This window comes from Ambystoma mexicanum, chromosome 12 (genome assembly GCF_040938575.1).
Source record: "Ambystoma mexicanum isolate Mex_15411 chromosome 12, UKY_AmexF1_1, whole genome shotgun sequence".
NCBI classification, from domain to species: domain Eukaryota; kingdom Metazoa; phylum Chordata; class Amphibia; order Caudata; family Ambystomatidae; genus Ambystoma; species Ambystoma mexicanum.
The window spans coordinates 1,252,114,604-1,252,140,962 of record NC_090936.1 but is presented as its reverse complement, the minus strand read 5'-3'; the positions used below and the strand labels follow the sequence as shown (position 1 = coordinate 1,252,140,962).

General features: G+C 45.6%; 1 protein-coding gene across 4 annotated transcripts in view; it reads right to left on the bottom strand.

Moving 5' to 3' along the window:
- WASHC4 (WASH complex subunit 4) overlaps positions 1-26,359 on the bottom strand; it is a 1,230,387-nt gene that overhangs the window by 473,538 nt on the left and 730,490 nt on the right. For all 4 annotated transcript variants that reach the window (XM_069629940.1, XM_069629941.1, XM_069629942.1 and 1 more), the window contains 3 exons: positions 18,734-18,808; positions 18,534-18,638; positions 17,347-17,481 (listed from right to left, as the gene is read on the bottom strand). In XM_069629940.1, the coding sequence (XP_069486041.1) occupies positions 17,347-17,481; positions 18,534-18,638; positions 18,734-18,808 (315 nt within the window). The remainder of the gene's footprint in view (positions 1-17,346; positions 17,482-18,533; positions 18,639-18,733; positions 18,809-26,359) is intronic.

Genomic DNA, 26,359 nt, shown 5'->3' with positions numbered 1-26,359 from the left:
CTGAAATGGATCTGCGTTCTTATCCCTACACCAGCTGCTGAACTTGTTCCAAAGACTGCTGTATAAGGATTTTGTTGCTGGGCTTCTGGCCGAAAGCTAAATCTCCATTACGTCATCCGGGAGGTCACAATCCTTGTAGCGTCTCAGAAACCAAGCGTGAAGGCTTAGTGTTTTGCCCTCTGGATGGAGAACCCAACCCTCCTCTCAGAAGAGAATGTCTTCTCTTTGTGGAAGACGTATCAGAGGGCAGATGGACATGTCCAGAAGGTCTGGTAATCACGTCCTCCTGGCCCAAGATGGGGCAATTAGGATCATGGATTTCCCAAACCTTCTCAACCTCCTGATCACGTGAGGAATGAGAGACTGGAGGAAACATGTAACAAAGTGGAAACTCCCAGTCCACTACGAACGCGTCTCCTAGAGCTCCTCTTGGGGGAAATTCCCTGGAGCAGAACAGTTTGCACTTCCGGTTGACACTGGTCACGATCAGATCCACTTGAGGGGTTCCACAAAGGGTAAAGATCTCTTGCAGGACTTCCTGAGCTAGTTCCCACTTGTGGTAGACAGTGCTCCGCCTGAGCAGAGCATCCACAGCCGTGTTCTCTCTGGCTAGGTGAGATGCTTATAGGAGATTCCTTCTTGGATTGCCCAGTATCAGCGCTGCATTGCCTCTCTGCACAGGGGTAGTGACCCTAGACATACTCTTTTGTTCAGGTAGTACATGCCCACTGTGTTTTCCGTCATTATTAAGACATTCTTTCCCTATAGAGAGGGTAGAAAGGCCTTCACCACTAGTCTGATTGCGCTTAGCTACAAAACATTGATATGTAGTTTGGACTCTGATGGAGACCAACAACCGCTGATTGTCAGATTGTTGGTGTGGACTCCACACCCTGTGAGTGAGGCATCCATCACTACTGTTATCTCTCGCCATTTTGCCAAAAAGGTTAACCTTCAGGTTCAATGTTGTCCTTGCAGGCCCACCACAGAAGGTCCTGTGCAACTACGCTCGGAACTTGAAGGAGGTTGGACATCCTGCCTGAGAATTGGGACCATTGAGAGTCCATTGGGGAGATCTCAATCTCAGGCGAGCCTCTGGAACCAGAGGCTGATCAACCTTAGAAAGAAATCAAAGGCTGCAATACTCTGGTCACTCTAAAATTTGGTGACCATCTGCAGAATGTGCCGAGCCCTCATTTTAGGTGGCAAGGCTTTTCCCCCCAAGGAGGAATCAAGGACTGCTCCGATAAATTCTTTTATCTTTGAGACAGTATCATGTTTGACTTCTTGTAATTGAGGGAGAAACCCAGTTTGTGGAGAAAGTGGCAGGTGACGCAGAGATGTTCCAGGGACTGTTCTGGAGAACGAGCCCTGATCAGCCAGTCGTCCAGGTATGGGTAGACGTGAATCCCCACTCTCCTGAGACTCGCTGCCACCACCGCCATCAACTTGGTGAAAACCCTTGGGGCGGAGGTCAGCAGAAATGGCAGAAATCTAAACTGAAAATGAGAACCACCAACTGCGAACCTCAGGTACTTTCTGTGCTTGTGATGGATTGGCACATGAAAGTAAGCATCCTGAAGGTCCAATGATATCATCCAGTCTTGGAGGTTGAGGGCCTGAAGGATCTGAGAAAGGGTAACCATCTTGAACTTGTCCTTCCTGAGGAACTTGTTCAAGTTAATCAAGTCCAAGATGGGTCTCAATCCTCCGTCCTTTTTGGGGATTAGAATATACAAGGAGTACCAAAACTGTTCTGCTCTGCTGCAGGTACTGGTTCTATTGCACCTTTCTCTAGCAGGGTGAAAGCTTCCTGCATACGGAGGAGATCTTGAATTTTCAATGAGCCGTTTCCCAGTGGATGGATCCTGGGGCCTTTTTAGAAAAGGAAGACAGTAACCCCGGGCTACTGTTTCCAGTGCTCAAGCATCTGAAGTAATGTCTTGCCATTCTCTCAGATGCTGTGAGAGCCTGCCTCCCACAGGGGTCTTGTGGATTAAGGCCTCAGAAGTTTTGAGGCGGCTGAAACAGCGGCTGAGGGCAAAGCTGTCGCTGCTTGGGCTGATTTAGCACCTCTTCCTCGTCCACCATGAGGGAATTTTCTTTGTGCTCTATGACTGGCTTGTCCTCTCCCTCTTCCAATTGAGGAGTAGAATCTGGGGTTCACCAATTTGTTGTAACCCTTTTTGCAAAGCAATATGGAAGGGCAAAATGGGATCCCTCTGTGGACCTTGGTCTAATATGTCCGACAAGTCATCCTGTTGAAAATGAGGAGCAGGTCTACTCCATCCCAAATATTCTACTACCTTGCTCATCAGTTGTCTATATGAGCTGTCAGCATGATCCGCAGGATCTGGATGTCCAAATTCCAGCTGGGGAGATGCATCTACTCCACTGACTGTCTGAAGTTTGTCATCGAGATCTTTAAGTCCAGATTCCTCTGAAATAAACTCATCTGGCACATTTGGAGTGCAATATTTAAGACCAAACAGTGTTTGATCATCCGTTGGTTTGTGTTCTTCATAGATCTGTGGTAGAAGTTTGTAAGATTTCTCTTGTGTTGCCTTCAATGGCTCTGAAAAAGAATTCGGAATAGGCCTCAAGGCCAATGGCGTCAAAGTCTTGGATTTAGGCGTTGTTGGCTTCAATATGGGTGTCGAAGGTTCCGCCGTTGAAGCATTGATGGAACCGATATTGTTTTCTTCAAAGAGGTCTTATACAAAACCCTTGAAGGGCTAGACTCTCGACTCTTCAAGATCCTCAATACCTTTTCACTCTTTCGAGGCTTTGACTGCTCTTGATGCTAGTCAGGCTTGCGTCCTGGACTTGAGGGTGCACGGGGTATAGCCTTAGACTTTCCCTTGTTGTCTGTATGCAGAGCGACAGGGACATGTCTTTCTTCCGATCTTTCACCGGAGTAAGGGCTTCTCTCAAAGATTTTCATCATCTCCCTCCGAAACTCTTCCCATTTTGCTGGGGAGTCAGATTTAGTTGGACATGCTATTCTCTAGTATGATGAGTCACTCGAGGAAGAAAGAGACTTATGACTGCTTTTCTTTGACTTCCTGGAAGAAGAAGAATGATGCAAATGACTTCTCGAAGGAGATTTCTTCAATATTTTTCGAATAGGAGAATCTCACGACTCATCCGAAGTACGTTTTTTCGGGACAGAAGGGGATTTTGGAATTCTAATCACCGCCAATTTACCTTTGCGCTCTCTCAGAGCCTTGTCAGACATCGCCTGACAGGATTTGCACTCCTTCGTTCGATACTCTGTGCTGAGGCACCACAGGCAAATGTAGTGGGGGTCGGTGATGGACATCTTCGACCTGCAATCCTGACATTTCTTAAAACCGTTCTTGGGCGTCTATGGAGTTGATGGTGAAGACATGACGTTTTATTTAACGCACCGAAGCACGCTGTAAATTCTCTCGAAGTGAAAGCTGCGTCAGAAAAACAGAACTGAAGCCAACGAGCACTGTGCGTGCTGCATATACTGCAGATGACGTCTAGCATCGCAGGCCTTCGAGGGACATCGAGTCACCGACGCTACCGCACAGCGCCCTGGGTTGAGAATTATTTTTGCCAAAGCAGCTGAAGCTGGAAGACAATTATCAAAGATGAGGAATACAAGGGAAAACACAATCCATTCAAAGTCATACGTTTTCAGATAGGCCTGCCACCTCATTACCACTGCTGAACCCATTGATCGGCCAAGGCAGTCCGCGACGTCCAGGCCCGTTTGCATTGACTGCTTGACTATCTACTTACCATTCTCCACCAGCTGTAAAAATACGTCCTGCATGGCACCCTTAGGGACGTATTCAGCAGCATGCGCCACAGCTCGGGAGGATAGCTTGTGGGCAACGTGCTGGCCTTGAAAGCAAGATGACGTGGATCAACACAGGTTCGATCCCCGGGACCGCGCTTAGAAACCTCGGGGCATTAAGCACATTAGTAAACAATTACCATTACAATTTCCACAAGCTGAAGGAATATTTGGCGAATCCGCAGGCTATGTTTGTGGCTTTCAGCACCATGGTGCCAAAGGGGGTGGCGGAGGGGGGCCTTTCTGGACAATGCGTCCGATTCCTCCCCTCTCTGTCCAGGGGTATACTGGAAGTGGAGGCCGCTGGTCTGGTGGAAATAGTGGCAGCCTGTATAACCAGTGGGTTCCGAGATAGAAGGGACTGGCCTTCCCTCCCTTCCATGTTTGAAATGTTTGGACAGCAATCTGCTGTTGGTGCGAATCCGACCTTTGCCCTTTGGCTGCAAAAGCGGTGCTCCTGGCCCCAAACCAGCCACTCTATCGATGTCGAAAACGCCTTCGGGTACCACGCCTAGGCATAAATCGCTCCTGTCAACACAATTGCTCATGGGACTTCAGACTTCGTCACTTCTTTTAGGGAGAATTCTCTGTTTAGGCTAATTCCCCAAACCTAGTGAGTCCCCCAGCAGCTTTGCTGGATTTTTGGGGTTTCTTTTTTTTCCTCCTGCTAAGAGTGAGACTTTTTTTTTTCCCCACTCTTAAACATGATTTGAGATATCCTTTGACTTTGTATGTGCTTTATGGGCTATGGGGTCTTTTACTCCATAGGGCTTCATGTGTTTTTGGTATATGTGTTACACAGCACCCTCCGTGCCGTAACACAGGGGTGTCATAGTGACCCCCAAACAGACTCCGTACCCTGGGACTGACTACTGTCTCCCAGGGCATGTAAAGACACCATTGGCTTTATTAGTCCTAAATTGTGAACAGAACCAGTACAAACCATCATATTGTGGGCGTACTGGTAGGGGCAATTCGATTGTCCCTGGGTCTGTTGTTCGAGGGGGCACTGTCCAGCCCCCCCTGAACGAGTTTTGGCTGGTGGCAGTGGATACTACTTTTTATATTCAACCGCAAATATATTCCTATGGGAGTTTCCCATTGTTCGGGGCTAATACTTTTTAACATAGCCTCAAACATACCGACGGTTTATTTATTTAATATTAATTCACCGGTTGGTATTTTTTGCCAGAAATCGGTTCCAAGATGGCGTTTGTGTTCGCTTCTGTGACTCCAACCCAAGTCGAGCCCTTTGTTCCACTTTTTGGCGGGCTTCTCCACAGAAGCCTCCAAAAGTGGTGCCACTCTGTTTGGGTACCACAGGGGGTGTGGAAGGGGGTTTAGGCACCCTGGACTGAGTTGCCTCAGCAACTCAAGTCGCACTCTTGTGTGATTGGCCCAGTGGTGAGCCGCCCGGCTCACCACTTCGCACGTTTGAGTGACAGCTAGGACTGATGAATGGGGGTTTTCATCATAAAAGCAGGGCTTTGGGGACTGGGACTTCAGACGTCGCCACAGGACCAAAGAATCCGTAGAGGGAGATGCTGAGCCGACCTGCAACAACACCACCGGTGGAGCCCTGCTGAACCGACTCACCACTTCTTCCAACGACAGAGGAGATCTTCATCCCGAAGAGTCTTCTTCCTTTGACTGGTGGGGATAACCAGTTTGCCTGCCTTTTCGCCTTCCCAGATCATCTCATGGCCGCCTTGCCTGTGCCAAGCACCCCGGCAACCGGGATACCACGTTTTTCCACTAGCGCGAATAAAAGGGTAGTGCCTTTTAACCAGAGAACTCTGCGGCTGGTTTTTTTCCCTGGCAGTGCAACGACCTTCAGCTTTCCTCCACGTCGAGAACATCTTTTCCTTTGGACGACGCCGCGACTTGCACCCGCTGCCAGGAACAACTGCCCCCGCTGGAGGATTTTCTCCACTTTCAAGGTACTGTGTCCCCCTGGCCTCCCTCGCAACGGTCTGTGTGGGGTGTCTATTAAATCCTCAACCTACCATTTGGGTTGGCCTTAGGCTGGCTAACTGAACTTTTCTGAGTTGAACTGATTCCTTTTTAAACTCTCTGCAAGACTTTCCAAGCCTTTTAAACTGTGTGATCTTGGGCGCATTGGTGTTCTACTCTCTCCAAGAGGGAGCCTGGCCTCTGAACCTTTTGCTCACAAGTAGACTTTGACTTTCCTGCCTTGCTGAGTGCTTCTAAAATATTGTGTTGTGTGCTGTCTCTAATTTCTGCCTTTTCCCTCCCGTTTTCTTAACTTATTGGAGTGCCATCTTTAGTTAAGCGCTCACCTCTATCTGGAAATAAGTGGTGTTAACTAAGACTTGTCTAATAAGGAATAAGGGATGTATATATATTAATAGTGACTGTGTATTTGAACTTGCTTATAATAATAGTGCTAGAGTATTTCTAAGTGTGTCTTTAAATAAATAATTATATACTTGATACCAAAGCTCTGGTCAGTGTCTGCTTGTTCTACTGTGTGAATTGCCCTATCTTGTATACTCTAAATACTGCCTAACCCTTCTTGAGGGAAGTCTGGCTGCTCAGCCACAGCTACCAGGTAAATCTGCGTGGTACAGACTGCTACCAATTGGGTTTACTGCCAGCACCTGTAGTCTTAAGCCTTTTGCAGTGGTCCCTAAGGGAACTGCACAGGTTTCTGCCTAGCATCCCTCCACCGGGTTCACTCTTGACAACTTTACAAAACACAGTTCATTATGGTTTCACCTTGCTGGGATTCATTTCCCTTCTTCACAATCATCTGTCGGTCAAAGACTTTCGATGGTAGAGAGGATTTTACAAGACCCCTGTATAACCACTTTGACCTCTCTTCGGCTCTTCTCAAGGCCTACTGGTTACAGTAATCTCTATCTTCAGGTAATCGCTCAATTTCCTGCGTGAGCACCCACGTGGTGCCGGACGTCTCTGTTGCAGGCTTTCCCCCACTTTCTTAATAGTTCCTTTAAGCCTTACAAGTTCAAATTAGCCGCTTTCTACTTTTCGTTCAACACAGCCTGGTTTCCTATCGGCTCTCCCCTCGACTCACCGGCTGTGATGAACCGCTTGGCTTTCTTCTTCTTCTTCAAGGTTGGTACCACGCAGCCCAGCGTCTCTCCCCTGCTTGGTTATTATTATTATTAGCGGAGGAGGCTCTTGTGTACCATCGACATCTGTTACAACACACGCTGGCCTTTGTTTGCGGTATTATGTTTCCATGTGCAGCGGTTTCACGGCCCTTGATAGGAAAGGGCAAGATCACTTCTTCCCTTGTCACCCTCTCGGTATTCGCCGTCTTTCGCCTCCTCTTGAACTGCTGTGCTGAGTTAGCTCACACGTCATGCGGTCTGCCTTACTTGTCCTGTGCTCTCGTACTCCACCTTCTATCCCTGTGGGGAAGGGAAAGAGCCAGCAGCTGTGTGCGATTCTGATCAATTGCATGACTCTTCCTGACCCTTGCATTGGGACATGTCAGGTAAACGGTTATGGTGTTATTCCATTTTCTTTTGTGTTGTGCGAAAGTGTTCGTGTCGGAAAAGGGGGTGCAGTGTTTTGGAATATTCTACGTGGTAGGATGGGGAAAAGGTGTTGAAAGAAGGGGGTTACCGAGTTTCACCTGTCAGGGGCCCACTCCCACTCGCCAAGTATCCCCCCCCCCCAATCCAGGTGTTCCTCCCTCACTGGTCCATCCCCAGGAACTGGATCCAATAGTGATGGCTGTGACCTAGCCATCTGGATGACAGATCCCCGGGGACTAGCCAGGGAGACACTGTTAGCTTTCTCACATATCCTTCACCTATGCAGGGTGGATATACCGGTTTTTTGGGTAGATTTCCTGTCATTAAGATTGGCCAAAGAACAGGAGTGAGAGATGTCCATGGACTCTCGCATATTCCACGGATCGGTTTTAATAGGTAGAGTTGAAGTGATTGTATCTGGCTCTCTACAATAACCAACGAATTGGGTTTCAAAGGCTGTCATAGGTTTCATGGGTTTTGAGTTTTCCCAGTCCCATACTGGAGAGTTTTGGGAGTTGTGACTTTCCTGCCAGGACCTCTGGGGCAGAAAGTCTCTGAAAGGGGGGTGGAGATTCCTGCAGGAGAGTAGAGAAGATGGGGAAGTCTCGCCCCAGAATAACTTCCTCAGGGAGCCGTGGAATGATGGCTGATAGTATTTTAAAAGGTCTTGCCCCAGATTTCTATGTGCGCCGTTATCTTAGGATAGATTTCATTATCCCCACGTACACAAGTTACTCGGACCAGGGTTGCGTGGTTTAGGTCTTGTGGTGCAACTAAATCGGCCCGTATAGCGGTCAGTTTAGAACCTGAGTCGATTAAGGCTTTTACCCGTTTCTCATTTACCCAAGCCTTTTCATAGTTTAACTCGGTAGGGGTTTGACATAAGAAGATGCTAAAGGTCTGTAGCTCTTCCTCGGCTTCTTCCCACTCTTCACCCTTCAAGCAAGCCTATTTCCATAGGTTCGTCTTTTATATTCTTTGTACAGCGTCTAGCTAGATGTCTGGTTTTTCTACAGGAACAACAGATCAGAGGAGTTGGTTTGCTTCCTTTCACTTCCTCCCTTCTGCTTTCATCTTTAGGTCTTGGGTCAGGTTTCTTGATCTCTAGTCTTTCTCGAGACAACCCTTCCTTGGCTCTATATGACCCCCCATGTTTATCTACTCCCTGGGGTGGAGGGCGATGGATGGGTACATGATCTCTTCGATCTTCCCATCGATGGGCTTGCTGGAAGTATTTAGCCGCATCCACATGGTTTGCACAGTCACAATGGCCATGGCTAGGATAGGTCGATTTAATAGGACAGATTTTTTCAAAGAAAGGGGCTAAGGAATTTGTAAATTGTTCTAAGGTAATCATCTCGGTCAGTTCTCCTAGAGTTTTATCATTTGACCATAGAGTGTCTGTGTTTTTGATCAGTTTGCCCATCTCTAAAGGAGTTTCTCCTGGGTTAAAATCTAATGGTTGTAATGTCTATCGATAAAAATTGCAGGTTTGCCCTACTCTTTTCTGCAAGCCTTCCTTGATGGATAAGAATAAGACTCCCTGTGCAAGGTTGGATAGTTGATAAGAAGTTTGGGGTTCCCCCTTTTGGCAGGGGTCCCAAATTGCATTTCTTAAGGTTCTCTCCCCAGCTTAGTTGCTCAGCCAGGCGGTCGAAGTTCAGGAAAAATTTCCCAAATCCTCGCCTTCAAGACATGGTTGACGTACACCTTGTGGTAGTAACGGCCTTGCTTGCAATTCAGTTAGTCGAGTTAGATTCTCCTGGAGTCTGTTTTCGGCTTGTATCTGATGGGCTGATAATTGGGTGATGATATTGGCTAGATCAGCCATTTCCCCTCCAATGGTGTAGGGTTCCCCCTGTGGTGTCTGAATCAGAAAAAAAACAACTCTCAATCCCTTTGGATAAGGTCTCAATCTTCAGAGTCGCCCGATTGGGTTTATAGTGATTTGTTCGACAGTCAGTGTCGAAATACAAAAGTTGACACACAAAAGGATCGATTTTTTTTTTTTTTAGAATGCATGTCTTTTCTTTTTTTGTGGCGGGTTCCCACCCAAACCCCTGTTTTTTTTTTTTTAGGAAAAACCACTAATTTTACTATAGGAACCTAAAAAAAATATTGATATAAAAAAAAATGCATTCGAATTTTATTTTCTCTTGATCCTTTTGTTTCGAAACTATTGTATTTTGAAACTATGTCTTCAAAACTTTGACAGGACACCATCTGATTGTGAGTCTGTCAAAGGTGTGTACTGTGATAGATTAGGTTTTAACCGTGATGGTCCCGCCGATGGAGACCGAATACCATCGGCAAAAAAGATTCAGAGGGAGGACTCGGAGCACTGGGTCTAACGAAAGAAAATACCGGTCGGACCCTCAGAATTATTCGTTCTCATGGTTGCATGTTATAAGGAGAGAGTGGGAGGGTATCTAGTAGGACCTGAGTCTTAAAGAACAGATCCTAGGAGATCAACTATTTTTTTCCCCCTTCAGGTGGTACCACAATTATTAGCATGGGTTTAAATTTTTATAAGTTGAATCAAATTCCACTCTAATACCATATGTAAGGTACTCGCGGTGGCAACAGTAAAGACAGGCACAAGTGATAACAAGTGATAACAGTTCAAGGGTATTTATTAAATTTACAATGCATGGTGGAAAAACGCTTAACCTAAACCTAAATCTAAGATGGGAGCAAGCGTCGACCATCAAATGAAAATAAGGCAGTCCTTGTGACGTTATGTCAAAATAAAAGGGACTATACTAAAACAAACTATTGCCAATTCCTTACAACTAATCACAGAAAGAGTGTGGGATAGGGTTTTCAATAAAGGAAAAAGTGTTCACAAATATTAAGTCAGGATGCGATTGCCAGGGGTCTTCCTTCCCCACGTTTTGAGCACGCAACAAGATGATCTCCTGAGCACAGCACACACTGAGCTTTCCCAGCAAGAGTCGAAAGTTCAGTTCCAGCTATCAGGTTCTTAGATGGTTAAGTCTCTTAACAAAAGTCTCTTGCCTTCGAGGGCCTGATATTTTCAACAAACACAGAGTTCTGTTCCACGGATGGCTTTAGGTGACGGCTTCACCCCTGGGTCCCCCTCTTCCGGGCGCAGACTCCTCACAAGTCGTACTCAACAAAATCAAACAGTTATTTTCTCAATGAACTTTGGGTGATGACTTTCCACCCCTGGATCTCCCTATTCCGAGCGTGGACCCCTTTCAGACGTTGGCCACCCTCCTTCAGGTTCACTATGGCTTTTCATACTTTCACAAGTCTTCAGGTCTTTTCAAACAATTCACTGTAGACATCGCACCGCCAGGATCACTCCCGTCAACACATTGCTCATGGGACCTCAGACTTCGTCCCTTCTTGTAGCATCCCTCCGCCGGGTTCACTCTTGTCAACTTTACGAAACATAGTTCATTATGGTTTCACCATGCAGGATTAATTTCCCTTCTTCACTATCATCTGTCGGTCAAAGACTTTCGACGGTACAGAGGATTTTACAAGACCCCTATATGACCACTTTGACCCCTCTTCGCCTCTTCCCAAAGTTTTCTGGTTATGGTAGTACCTACCTTCGGGTAATCACAGTTTCCTGCGTGAGCACCCACTTGGTGCCGGACGCCTCTGTTGCAGGCTTTCTTTCACTTTCTTAAATAGTTCCTTTAAGCCTGACAAAGTTCAAATTAGCTGCTTGCTATTTTTCGTTCAACAAAGCCCGGTTTCTTAACGACTCTCCTCTCGACTCACCGGCTGTGATGAACCTCTTGGCCTTCTTCTCCTTCGAGTCAAGGTTGGTACCCAGCGTCCCTCCCCGGCTTGGTTATCAGTGGAGGAGGGTCTTGTGTACCATCGACATCTGCTGCAACCCACGCTGGCCGTTGATTGCGGTCTTATGTTTTTGTCTGTGGAGGTTTCATGGGCCTTGATAGAAAAGGGCACTTCCCTACTTGTCACCCTCTCAATATTCGTCATCTTTCTCCTCCTCTTGAACTGCTATGCTGAGTTAGCTCAGCATAGCCAGCTGTCTGCCTTGCTTGCCCTGTGTTCTCGTCCCCACCTTTTATTCCTGTGGGGTAGGGAAAGGGCCATCAGGTGTGTGCGATTCTGGTCAATTGCCTGACCCTTGTATTGGGACATGTCAGGTAAACGGCTCTGGTGTTAGTCTGTTGTTTTTCGTGTGGTGTGAAAGGGTTTGTGTCAGAAAAGAGGGAGGCAGTGTTTTGGAATATCCTACGTGGTAGGCTGGGGAAAAGGTGTTGAAAGAAAGGGGATACCGCGTCTCACCCATCGGTGTCCCACTCCACAAGGACACCTCCCATCCAGGTGATCCGCCCTCACTGGTCCACCCGAAGGAACTGGATTCTAAATTGATGGCCGTGTCCTGGCAACCTGGATGGCAGATCCCCAGGGACTAGCTAGGGAGGCACCGTCAGGTTTCTCACACAGCATGTTTTATGCCACTGGAGAAAAGAAAATCAGGTGTATTAAAAAAACAAATATTGCTTATTACAATATTGCTTATTACAAATGATGTAACATGAAAAAGAAAACTCAAAAACTTAAATGGTCCCTTGGAGGCTCAAAAATTGAGACGGTGCAGTCCTTCAAATACCTGGGAGTACATCTTGACAGTACAAAAGGCGAACTATGCATGCAAGCCACGTTGTTAACTAAGATCAAAAAACTATCTGCACAAGCCAAAACAATTGATCGCAAGTTTGGAAAATTCTCCTTAAAACCAACCATTCATTTTTAGAAAATGAAGGTGGTGCCTGCGATGACATACGGCGCCGAGGCCATGCCGACCATCCCTAAAAACATCTGGCCCAAATTGGAAGCGTCCTTTTGGAAAGCAGTGCTGAATCTGCCGAGTTCAACTTCAGGTGTAGCGATAAGACGCGAGTTGAGCCTACAGTCTATGCAATGCACGGTCAACTGCAACGCCTTACTGCTCTACAGAAAATGTAGAATGGTAGACGGTAATGTAATGAGCTGTACACCATGATAAAACGTGAGATGGACACAGGCAACTCTGAATTGCTCGCAACATGGCAAAAAGAAAACATCCAGCTCCTAGACACCATTGCTGCCAATGAACATGATCTCATCTTCAATCCTTGCAGAATTGTGCGCAAACTGAAGGAAGCAGACTGGGCGAAGACGACCGAAACAGCCGCCACTTTAAGACTCACCTCCCATCTGCCAGGTAACACAAGGAAATTAAATGAGCTACAAAGCTTCTTAAAGAGATTTCCGAGCAAACAGGCACGAAATCTAATCCTAAGAGCGCGGCTAAATCTCTTGCCAACTGATGAAATGCTGCATATAAGAGGTCTATCTGCAACAGCAAATTGTCATTTTTGCCAAAACACCATGCCCCCAACGCAAGAAACCATTCGTCATCTCCTGACGAGATGCCCGGCGACATGCACTATAAGAAAAAGTTATTTTGCGCTCGAATTACATGATGACTTACTGATGGAAAAGCAAACCTGGTGGTGCAGGCTCATTGGGGGTGACAGAAGGAGCTGGCAAATAATCACAGCAAAAATATTAGAGTTCATTGTGAATGATCTATTCAAAGTCAATAACGATGCAACAAGCGGACTATGGCCGAAGCAAAACGACAAGCCTAGATGATAGAAACGAATATTCAGATGTTAAAATAAGGACATTAAATGCAACGTGACAAATATATTGTAAAAAAATCTTATTTTGATTAAACAATAATTAAAATAAATAAATAAATATATAGTATTTCTTTTGGTAAAGCTAATTACTTTTTTACTGCCTAAAACATCATTTGAATCCAAGCAGGGAGTAAAATCAGATCCCCAATTGTAACCCTAACATAGGAAGTGAAATGCATGGGTGTTGGGTAGAATTCTCATATCTGTGCTACTTCCCTTCAACCTTCGAGACCCCCAACTCTTTTGCTGGACTTTAGCACTTTTTCATTTTAACCCTGGAGTGAGTGAGCCCTTTTTATCACTCTCTCATGTGTTTTGACCTGATTTGGATGATGTGTTTCCTTCGTTTTTGGAGTCTGACAATGTATGGCGACACACAGCACCTTCAGTGCAGTATCACAGATAAATCCTTTAGATCTCTCCCAAGGTTTAAATACATTTTCTTGTGTGAACTACAGTTCCCAAGAGTAGTAAGGTGACATGGACTTTACTTACCTTTTCTCTTTGTAGGTCCAGCACACAGCATCTTATGTGGAGCGCTAGGGGGTTACCTAGTAACCCCTTTTCCTACCTACTCATAACATTTTTTATGTTACCTTAACTACTTTAAATGACTGGTGGCAGTGGTTTTATTTTCGTACCATTGTGCTCTTCTACCGCAGGCTGAATCCTCGGCTGCAGCATAGCACCCGTGGGTGACCATTTTGTCAAAATGGCCCTGGTCTTCTCTTTTCGCCATTTTCTGTTCGTGAGGACTTTCTTGGGTTTTACTCTGCGAGCCAACCCAGGTAGAGCCCTTTGTTCGTTTTGGATTTAGCGAGCTTCAGTACTGAAACCCGCCTGTGGCTCCAGTGTGTCTGGAAGGGCAGGAAGTGAGGGAGGTTCCCGAAACTCCCCTGTCCTTGGTCCTTAGGAATGCCTGAATACACTCAGTCTTGCTGTTTGAGTGACAGCTAGGCTGTGCATGAATGGGAAACACCTGCTTAAAAGGCGAGGGTTTTGGGAATGAAGACCGAGTCGACCACTGGGAAGAACCCGACGAAGAAACCGTAAACAAAGCTTGCTGCATCCCCCTGGACCTTTGAATTGCCTGGTAAAGCACTGTTGCTGTGCTGAAACTCCTTTTTCTAATCGACAAGAGAAGCTCTGGAAGGGACAACTTCTTCCCTTGGGTTAGTGGGACCAACTGACCCTTAGACTAACTCCACGGGACCACCTTCGCCAACTGGCTGTACTTCTTTGCTGCTGCAGGAACCGAGTGCCAGGGGTCGAGAAACCCGTAATTGTGTGCAACGTCTGAAAACCCGCCAAAAGCTCCAGGAGTCTCCCCAGGACCCTCCAAAAGCAGGACGACCAGAGCTTGAGTCCCCTCACCAGAGTGCAAGATCAAGAAGCGAAAGGAAGCCCAAACGGTGTCCAAGATCCACGGTGCTGCTGTTTACCGAGCACTGAAACCGCAAAGTGCCGCTGATCTGAAAAAGAGCCCGTGGCTGCCGCTGACCTCCGAATTAGTGCTGCAGGAGTCCTCCTGCGTCCCTCTTGTCCCCACGACTGAGGCCCAGGAACCCAGGATCTGCACCACTGCAACAAGACAGAAGCCAGCTGGACCACTCTTCTTCTAACTAAAGGTACTGTTCTGACTTGGGGTACTTACCTCAGTGTCTTTAGCTTTGCTCTTCTCAGTAGAGATTTGAAGTAGCTACTTTGCTAGAGTTGATTTCAGCTCTACCCTTCACAAGCGTAACAGCTTGTGACCATACAGTGATTTTTGTTCTTCAATAAACTCTCAAACTTTGTGCAAGACTTTGCCATCTAAGAAGTGCCTCAGCTCCACAGACTGTGCTTCAATTGACTTTGGCTGTCCTGGCTCCCTGCAGACTTTTCTAGTTCATTTGACTTTGATACTTACTGTCCCTCATAGCTGATGACTTGGTTTTTAACTATTATTGCTGGGAAAGGTTTTTATCTAGGCTTCATTGGAAGAGTTTAGTGCTCGCAAGCTCTGAGAACTTGTTTAACCTTTTTCCTTCCTTTAACCTTTCCTTTCTGCCAACCTCAGAATCTACAAAGTGTACTAGTGATATATAAATGGCATTATTGTCCTAGTTCGTGAAGTCACCCTAGGGTGTAGGAGTGTGTAAAAAGCATTTCTAAAGAGTATCTAAGAGTATCCCTGGCCTAGTAGGGTCGTTGTCTGTCTTCCCCTTGTTCCCCCCTCCCTGCCTCGTCGCGCCTTGTAACACTTGTGTATAGGCGCGCTACAAATGCCATATCATATCATATATCTACTAGCTTTGTGGTGGTTCGGGAAAAGTATTTTAAAGTATATTTGATTGTTGCATAGATTGCCCTTTTTAAAGAATGTTTTAAAAAAAAACTATAACTACAAACCTTGAGTGTAAGTGTTACTTGGCTACTTGTATTTGTAGATTTCATTGCTACAGCTCAACAACTCACATGTACCCTTCTTGAGATAAGTCTGGCTGCTCAGTCACTCTACCAACTTGTTTAGTACAGACCGATACCAATAGATGGGCTACCTAATGCCAAGAGGACAATGGTTGCATAGTCTCCCACGGGATTACTACATCAATTCTTGACTAACACTGGGCACATAACACAGCCTATAGTCGTTTACCCAACCTTCAGGGTGCCAGCCTAGGGGAAATTCAGTAAGAGCCTTACAGAGGTTTCTTATGGATCCCCTTTGAAGAAAATCCTAGATTTGCCCATTATGTTAATGGCAGCAATGCTCAGCGGTACAACAGGTTGATTGATAGGTTATTTATAATGTGCCTATACACAAGTGTTTCAAGGCTTAACCAGGCAGGGGTGGCAGAAGCGGGGTGGCGGGGGGGGGGGGGTTTGGGTACAAGACCAACAATCTTACTAGGCCTAGTATCATTTAGATTGTGCAAGTGCGCAGACAAGAAGCACAGCGGAGGAAGTGGGTGAAGTGCACTCAAGCTTAAGTACAATTTCCTGTAATAGCACCTCGATGGCTTTGGGCTGTAGTGCGCTCTACAAATACAAATACAATCAATAAGTGCAACAGTGCCCTGGGTTAAGTGCAAGGAAGACAAGGCCTCCATGGTGAAGTGCTAGGGACTGGACAGGGAGTGGGGGGAGGGGGAGCAGGTATCCTATACGACTCGGAGGACCAACAGGCAGCCACTCAACGTAACTGAGCAGGATGAAGGGATGGATATCCAAGGGAAGGCAGAGAGAAGGAAGAGGAGAAAAGGAAGGTCTTGAGGAGCTTCCAGAACATAAGGAGGTTCGGCTCAAGGCGGAGAGTGGCAGGGGGGCCATTCCAGAGGGAGGCACCTGCAGAGGAAAGATCTACCACCCAGTCTCAGCTTGGAGAAGCAATTAACCCACAGAGAATTGGAAGTAGACGAGCGGAGGGCTCTGGAAGGATGGTACTTGGGAAGGGAGCCTTGGAGATAGTATAGGCCCCGGCCCCAGAAAGCCTTGTGGACGATGCAGAGGGTCTTGAACTTGATCCTTGCTGCCACCGGGAGCCAGTGGAGGGATTTCAGAGCCAGAGAGATGCAGTTCCTGGGCTTGTGGCCAAGAATAAGTTGCGCTGGCCTGTCATGGATGAGATGCGGAGGGTAGAGTTAGGTAGACTGAGAAAGAGGCTGTTGCAATAGTCAAGTCTAGGGAGAACCAGGGCTCTGGAGACAGCAACTTCTGGGGGAAGGTGAGAAAAGGTAGAATACCTCAGATAGAGTTTGGCTAGACAGTTTCTTTCCCTGTTCAGCAGAATAGAGTGGCCTGTCAAAATATGACCGCAGGGCGGATTGTGAAAATCCAAATTAACAGCTTCTCTAAACCCTGCCCATTAGTGCCATGGAAAAACACTCCTTACACTATGCTTTGAAACACAGCTTAATAAGAAAGAACATATTTGCGTTAAATACATGGTGTAGACTTCTGTTTGTGTGTTTATGTGTGGGTAGCTGCCTTGTCAAGACAAACATTGTGAGAGTCATGTCTAACTTGAACACTACATGTTGCTTACTCCAAGCCCTCGCCAGAGGGCACCTGAAAACTATCCCAAACAACCGCACATTTTCAGTTTGAAATCTTATCAATCAGGTATTGCCTTAAATTAGACGCTCAGATATTCTACTTAAATCTTGGCAAACCTATTGCGCAGCCAAATATTCAGTCAACATTTTTCCCATGATCCTATAGAGTCAGAGTAAACAGTGTTTGAAGGTCCACTAAAAAGGATTGCAAGTAACATGCCCCTGCTTAGGAGCAAGCGCCACCAGAGACACACCTTTTGATCATTCTGGTCTTTATTTTCCCTAAAGTATCGGATGTCTTTAATCAGCCGAGACTTGATGTGCTCATCATACATGAACTGGCTGAAGATGTAGAACTTCTTTCGCAGAAACTGATACGTGAAATTGACCTGGGGAAGGACAAAAAAAACAAAAGTGAAAGCCATAAACATATGCCCTGTGCTCCAGTTTATAATAATCTGCCCCATGCTGCGTCTATACTGCCAGGTTCACCATCTTAAACACCCAGCCAGTGAGCATGGGCAGACCAGTGTGTGGTCAGCAGTCCAACTATTGCTGGGGTTTCCATATTGCTACGTGCTACCCTGGAACAGAAACGTCCCCGTCACAGGATTCAAACAGTCTTTAAGGATGTATTACACTCAAGTCTAGAAGCATCCCCATTATAAAGAAACCAAACCGGTTGCTCACTCAAACCCCAACTACCATCACCCATCAGTTATTCCCCAGAATGAATATTGTTGCCACAGGAATAGGGAACCCAGTAGCGTGAGTGATGTTCCTGAGTCTCTAGCCTCGGTGGCTACTGAAGCCAAGGCATTTGGTATGACTGCCCTTTCAGACATGACTGTAGCGCTCGTTGAATGCACAGAGATGGCTTGAGGATCTCCATACATGGAGTCTAGAGATGAGCTTCAAGCTTTGGGGCAATGGACATCTCAGCAGGTTCTATTGACAGAGTGATACATTATTGTAGGGGCCCGCTACCTGAGGCTCTTCAGATGCTTTGGACTAAGACTCCCATGATCCCTCACCATTGAATATTCTGGCTAGGGTTGATGGGAGTTGTGGACTAAAACATCTGGGGAACTAAAGGTTGATGACCTCTGAAAGTAGCTTTACTGGTAAGAAATGAAAAAGGCAAGAGCCACAAAATATCTATTGTAAGTTAAAATGAGGGACTTGCACAATGAAACTTGGCAAGTAGAAGTGCTTTGAAGCTCAAAACAATAGTCCAGGTTTACTTTTAAAGCACTGAATTCTGGTGTGCAGCCTGTGTTAAAGCATTTTGTTTTGCTAGAAGTCTCTTTGTACAAATATTGTCAATTTAACATCTAGAACCTATGCAGAAAAGTTTCAGCAGGGGAACGCATAACAGCACCCCCCCCCCTTCATCAGGCCAGTGCCCATAGGACATCAGGAGGATAAGCTGAACGCCTACCGTTGTGCTCATGATTCCGGTTCCGTGGGTTCTGATGGAATTAGAAATATGCCGAATGTTGATTGTGTTCAGGTGCTTGTTGTTGCTGGTTCTCTCAATGAAGATCTGTACAAACACAGGTCAGTCACAAGTAAGTGTCAATAAGTGCTGCCCAAAATGGACAATTCCACAAGTACGAGGAGAATGCCAAGCTCGCTCACCTGGTTATTGAGGTTGTAGAAGTAGCGGGAAACGAAGACGTGGATATTGCGCATGATTTCCAGCACATCCAACCCCTGGAAGAGGACAAAGAACAGCCTCTTTACCAACCTTCAAATGTAAACACTGAGCAATGCTTGCTACTTATCAATGGCGCTAAGAAGGATTTCCCTCTATAGATTCCTATGGGACCCCAGACTTATCACATATTTTTTAACCCGTTCTTGAGTTTTGGAGGTCAGTAAAGCCTTCTGGCTCTAATGTTTTGCTCACTCTTATGGGGAAGCTGAGTAGTGCCTAAGACTGTCAGTTCAGGATGACTCTCTCTTTAGAAATTCGTGTATTTCTGCAATTATACACATCTCCTTCCAGTGCAGTGAGGAAGCAATGGAGGCTTATAACTTTTTACCTGATGGCTTTTTGGTTACTTGAAGTGCCTAAAACAAGCTGATGGCAGCTGTGCGATTATGACACTTTTTTTGTGATATTTTTCTCATGAATTTTTTCATTTACTGCAAAGGGCCACTAACGGTAGTTTAAGGACACAGAAGGAGACAGATAAACAGGTGGCATGGTGATTGCTATAGACTTTAAGTAGTCAGGAAAATAAAAGCCAAAACCTAATTTTTCTTGAAGAGTTGCCATTCGAAACTTTTGTGGTTTGACATACCTGTTGGCTGGACGCAGGTCTAACACAGGGCGCATAGTTAAGTCTTTCTTTGGAACTAGGAAGTACACTGAATTGATGCCCTTGTTTACCTTTTGAGGTGGGTCCAGCTCTATTCAGCCTTTCTGTAGAAGAGGCTGGATTTCTGCTTGTAGAATTTGATAATGTTCTTGCGACATCGACCTGTGTCTTGGTGGACGATGTTGGGGTTTTCTGAGAAATTCGATGGAGTAACCTTTCGACACAGTCGACAGCACCCACTGGTCTGACGTGATCCCTTCCCATGCGTGGGTGAATAGAGAAATGCGACCCCCTACTGGGGAGTGTGGGAAACCAAAGGGTGTCTCACTTACTAGTCCCCAGGGATCTCTCGCTGTCGTAGCTAATGCACAGTCATCGCCTTTGGATCAAGACCCTCAGGGTGGACCAATGTGGGAGGATCACCTGGGTGAGGGATCGTCGGGGAGTGTGGGTGAGGTAACTGATTACTGATTGTGAGATGCGGTATCGCCCCCTATCACATGCCCATACCCCATCCTATTTTATAGGATCATCTGACGTTCCAACCCCTGCGCCCCCTTTCTATACAAACACTGTGCTGAGGAAGAGGAGGGCAAAGTAAAAATGGCTAACACTTGCATATCTCATTGGACATGTCCCGTTAATAAGGTCAGGCAAAGTCAGGCAGTTGACCTTTATCACATACATCTGATACCCATTAGCTCCCTCCACACGCATAAAAGGCGGAAAATTGAGACACTCATTGTCCTAAGCAAGGTGAGACAAGAAGGAGCAGATCTTCCGGGGCATAGACAAACCCACTGGAGCAGAGACGACCGATCGAGGGACCAGACCAAGGGGTAGAATAACCCTGAAGATCCCTGCAGGAGGTCGTTGCCTCTGAGAAAACATGAGGGATATGCAGAGAAAGCCAAATCCCAGCCAAGAAGAAGCCTGCGTTGTGTTTCAAGGACGCCGGCGAACCTCCCAGGTGAACGGCAGAGTTGGGGAGGCGAGGCAAAGCCTGTGCTATCAACCTTGACTCGTCAATCAAAGCCGCAGATAAGATAAAGGAATGCACACAACCAGTGAGTTAGCGAAAGACAGGCAAGGCCGGTTTGTTTCAAGGAAACATTGAAGCCACAACAGTGTATCTCCAAATTGAGGGTTACGTGCGTGCTGATGAGACGCAAAAGAAAGTAAATCAGTAATGAACTTAAATGTTTCCGAAAACTGTGAAGCCAAGGATAGTAGTGGAGTGGTCTGGCGAAAGGAAATAGCCCACTCGATAGTCTCCACGAAATGTTTGACGTCTTGTTAAAAAGTGACAAAGTGAATGAACTCTGAAATGCACAATGGTAAAGATTAATCCCGTCAAAAGGGAAAGTTAAAAGTTGAATGCTTCAAGAGAAAGAGGTTTTTGAACTTTTCTCTGTGTGTGTTGGAACTACCAAGACCAAGAGACACTGGGGCAAATACCATAAGGGAGAGATAAAGTGAAAGTCCAAGTGGTCCTGAGGCGGTCTATGGAAAAAGTCTTGCGCACTCGAAACTCTTCGACATCAGTGAAAGGTCTGAGCCCGACCGAGGGAGACCTGGAATGTGAATAAAGCTTGGGGAAGGGAACCCCTGCAAGTGCTGTGATCGCGAGGCCCGAACCTGACAGAGGAAGACCTATGTGAACTTTTGTTGAACTGTGAAAGAACTTTTGCTGAACTGACAATAAGTAACTTTAACGTGGAAGGCCAAGAAGGCCTCTAACCATGTTTTGGACTGCTTTTTTTGTTGATAACCTGAGCCAGAGTGTGTCAACCTGTCTACGGGCGCCACCTTACTCCGTGCTGTCCAACGTGGGTGGGAGAGCTGACTCAGCCACTTTGATCCATTATGTTATAACACTGACTTTCCTTTGCATACACATTCTCCTTTACACAATGTTATGTATAAGAGAGAGGGCAGGCCTTCGTTTTTTTTAGTACAGGCATCTTTGATTTGACAGACTGACCAGGACTGTGTTTTCTTTATTATTTGATGGTAGAGACTATGCCCATCATAGCTATAGGGCAAAGTAGGAATTTTTCCAAACCAAGAATTTAAAAAAGATTTTGAAACTTGTAGCTCTTGTGTCAGTATCATACTTGTGATACCATGAATCCCTTACAGGAGACATGGGAGGGAATGGGTGTGTCATTGCTTAGGGACCGCATAGCCTCTAGCGGCTGGAGTCCTACCAGTACCCCATCCTCTCTTGTAGCCCGTTTGAAATGTGGAGTGATAAGGGGATAATTGGGTCTGGGAGGTATACCAGGGAGTGGAAGGTCCCCGACTATAACCTGCTTGTGTCGTATGTGGGTATCCTTACCCTCGAAAAGAGCAGCGTGTATTGAAAACGCCTCGTTGGATATGGGGTTTATTAGAGATTTGCCCTAGAGCTTTATGGGTGTCATGCTCTTCTTTCGCAAGAGCATCCTCTACTGCCTTACCAAATATGACATTGGGTTCAATGGGCATATTTGTCTGAAGTTTAAAGCCTGACTGGCATAACCAAGAATTACATTTTAAAAGAGCACCCTCGGCTATGATTCGACTAGTGGGGTCTGCTGGGTCTAAATTATTTCTAATAATGCAGTTGGCAATTTGTTGGGCGTCAGACAATGTCTTGCGAATTTGTGAGCGTAACGGTTCAGGAACAGCATCAAGTTGGTCGTGGACACTGTCCCAAAGGGAACTATCGTAGCTGGGTAATGAAGCTGTATTATGCGTGATGCGTACTTGGTAAGCTGCTGATGTTGATACTTCTTTACCTAGAGCATATGATTGTTTGCTCTCTTTTTCAGGTGGTGCCTCAGCAGACGGCAATGGAGTGCACACCCTTATTCTTGTGGTTGTGACCACTAGGGAATCTGGTTTAATCTGTCCCCTAATGTAGATGCGGTCAGTAGGCCCAGGTTTAAATGTTTTTCAGCACAGGGATTGACTGTCCTGGTAAGGGAAGGAGTAGATAAAGAAGGCTGAATATGTTTAGCAACTGACTGAAGTAAAGAGATAAAGTGGGCAACAGACTTCTTTCCTCCTAAGATGTCATCGACAAAATCTGTGTCTTGTAGGGCTTCCTGAGTTTGGAATTTAAAACAATCAGCTGTTTAGATGAGCAGATCATTGCATTGAATCTGGCCATGTATTGGTGAATCTACAATAGGTTGATCTTGATCTTCAGACGATGGCAACACATACATGTCAGGAACATCGTCATCTTGATCTTGGCTACACTGATCATCGAGCAGACCTTGATGATAATGAGTGCAAAGATCCTCCTCTAAACTTTGATCCCATTGGAGCTGGTCCTGCTCGTCTGGTACAGAGACAACAGACGATTGCAAACTGAGATTTAGCAGGAGGCTCTGCCTCACCTAAATGAACATTTTTGTTTTAAAGGATCTTTTCTAAAATGTTTACAAAACATATAATTTTAACCATAGTTTTACCAAATCTGTCTTTTTTAAAAGATACATTTTTTTTATTTTCTGTATTCTTAACCATTGTACCTAACAGTCTGCATTATCACTTTTGTATACAGCATTAGTAAGCACTTGACATTATTTCCCTCTCATAACAACCCCATGAAACAGGTGAATCCACTTTTCTCTAAGCAAAGTGTGGTGTGTGCCCTTCTTCCCCCAATTCCCTCTGCCACCCCTCCACCCCCAGTCCTAGATTGCATCAGTGGGCCCCTCTGGCATTTCCATGATATTGCAATCCGACTCTTCGCCAGTATCAACAGAAATGGATCCATTTTCCTTTTGGTTATTGCACGTTTCGCCCCCAGGTTCAGTACCCAAACACACACTCTGGTGTACATTCATATGTGCTGCATGTACATGAGGTTTAATTTTACAATTACCTCTAACGGTACATTTTAATTGTTGGGCCGAGGCCCCGCCGCATCTAGGACAGCAGTGAGAGCTCTGCGGGTTAATCGCATGTAGTCTCGTCCGGGTCATGTATACTCTCTAAAACGTTGTATTGGATTGAAGCAGTGTATTGCACAGCTGCAACAATGAGTTTATCTCAGGCTCCTCTGGGGTCTCGTCCCATAAGTCTGCTAACCTTTTCACCAACCGTGCATATCCCAGAATATCTATGTCTCCATTGTTCAAAAGTTAGACATTTCCCTTCCAAATACATATCTGCCACCCTCAAACAGCCTTTGCTATGCACTATCCCTCCCGTAGCATCGGGTTGATCTCCAATGTGAGGCTTGGACTGTACATCCTTAATCCATGTCGTTTCCTTGGGAGGTAGCTCCAGATCTCCCTCGGGACTGTGTATACATGTCCCTGCCCATTGGGCCCCATAATAATTCGACCCCTTCTCAGTTCCTCAGGAATCCCTGTAAAAACCTCGTCTTGTCCCCTTCTGGGGGATCGTTCCAAAAAGTTACCACCTGCAACTGGGCTGCCAAAAAGTAGCATTCAAAATCCAGAAGAGTAAGCCCTCCATTTAAATCCAATCTGCGTAAGGTGTCTACGGCTTTGTACAGCTCTAGATGTTATTAGCTGTACCGATATCACTTTAAAGAAAACATTGATGAGTGAAATGGATTAGGTTTACCCTTTCTACAGAGATTAGGATTTGGTCCCTGTCTTTATCTAAAATCACTTTTGTTGGTTCTACTTTCTCTTTTTACACAAATTCAGGATTCTTTTCCTGTTCTCCCTCTCTCTCTCTCTCTCTCACTAACTATATCCCCTTTTCAAAGTACTGTTTATGTTCTTGAAAGAGTGACCTTTGAGTTTTCCCAAAGGCCTTAATGCATTGTAATAATGTCTATCTTCTTATTATGTGCTATTTCTAATCTTGTTTGAATAAAACACTCCAGTCTGAGAAATGAAGCGACTGCGTTTAGTTTGGCCTTGGGAGACTAGAAGGTGATATCGTGATTGATACACAAAACAGATGAAAATACAAATACATTTTTTGATGAATCACTCCATTTGCAGCGTGGACCTTATAAACACTATCTAGTAATATCAAGGACACTGCATCGCTTCCAAAGTAGCTGATCAATAAAAACGTAATCCAAACATGAAAAAGAAAAATTATTAGACCATGCAGAGCGGGACAAAAGCCCAACTTGCTCCTTGGCATTCAAACAGTGCAAGTCATGGGCATGAATAAAAGCGCCCCACTTCAAACAGCAGAAAGAAGCTCGGTCAATGGCCAGTCAGGTGTAGCCATGGTAATGGGATGAGACACAGGTGGGAGTTTTAAAGTCTCCAGCTATAATTAAGAGTCCATCAGGGCGTGAGTCCTCCCAGTCAGTTAGTAGCGTATCAAGTATTCAAGAAATGCTGGCAAAATCAGATACGTAATCTGCTGTAGAAATGTAGGCATTGATGCCATGTGTGGGTAGACTTACATTCCCAGGTAGAAATATAACCGCAGGCAATACATACAACGACATGGGATCAGAGGGGAAAGGCTTAATATCGATGTATGATTTGGCTACAATTGCCAAACCTCGACGTCTGGCAGATTGCGTAGCAACCAGACACAGAGTACGAAACCCAACTAGTGAAAAGAATGAATAAGCCACGTCTCTCGCAGTATGAAGAGATCACAATTGTTAATATGTGAAACCCGCTCAGGAAGTTTTAAGAAGGAGTTATTACCTCTGGAATTAAAAACACAACCAATTTCAAGAGTTGAACTTCTAGTTGGTAAATTATCATGAACTTTCAGCGTATCTGAGAACCACTGAACCCAAGCTTGTTGCACAGGGACAGATGATTTGGGATGTACTGGGGATGCTCTAATGGACCTTTCAGTGACTGAAGCTCCCAAAAGCATTGGGGAAGACTGATTCACAGTGGTAAGGTTATGACCAGCCATACTATCCAAATTAGTAGCGTGTTTCTTGCATACCGCGAGTTCAGATCCCAGGCTGTTGAGTTAGAAAATACATGAGCATAACAGCGAAATAGCCAGGGACACAAACTCTGTTAGTGCCCAGTTGTAGGCATTACCGATACGCAGCAGTGCAATACGGACCATATCTTTAGTGTTTAGATCAATAATCTCAGAATCAAGCACCACAAAGCCATAATATTAGAGCGGTTAAGGAATGGGCTGTCATATGCAGGATTCATTTCCGATAGTTTGACCCATTTGCCAATGGGGAGCCAGTCTGGGTTATCGTTAGGAAAAGATTAGTAGACAAAAGAAGCACGGATGCTGCCGGGTGTAGTAGCGTTTGGTAGGGTGGTATTCTGGCAATCCAAGATGATGTCAACCACCTTAGTCAATATGAATTTTAGAACATGTTGCTCTTCCGCAATGCAAGAGCACAATCTGTACAGTGCATCAAGTTTGATCAAACAATTGACTGCAGCAGACATATGAGAGTGCTTGACCTCTGCCGCTTTTGCATAAGATAGAGCTTTAGTTAGCAAATGCTCTCGTCTTCGCTAGATGAGCCAGAGAAGTCAGTAGTTGAGGCAAGCTTTGCAGATTGAGGGGTTTAAGTCAATAATGTTGTCAAATCTCGCAATCCCATTTCTGGGTACTGTTCTACCACTAAGGGAGTCCTGCACAAGTCTCAAACACATATTCAGGAGTGATTGGTTATTGTGAATGGAGAAGGATCCGGGACATAAGGTATCCACAACAGACTCTTTATTATGCATTCCGAGGTTTGTTGGCAAATCGATAGGGCTGGATAGTTGCTCCACACCACATTTGGTGGGAAAAAGAAAAGACATTTTAGGTTGCTGTGTATCTGGCATGGTCGGATTGTCTTCTTTTGCTTTAGGTAGTTCAGTTGGAAGGCCCATTGGGTTTGGGCGGCACGCACGTTTGCCTCCCTTTCTCATGGCGCTGCGCAGAGTACATTTTTGCTGCTTACTAATTTTCATGGCCCCAGCTGTTCAAAGTGGGAGACAGACAACAACCAGCTACTCAC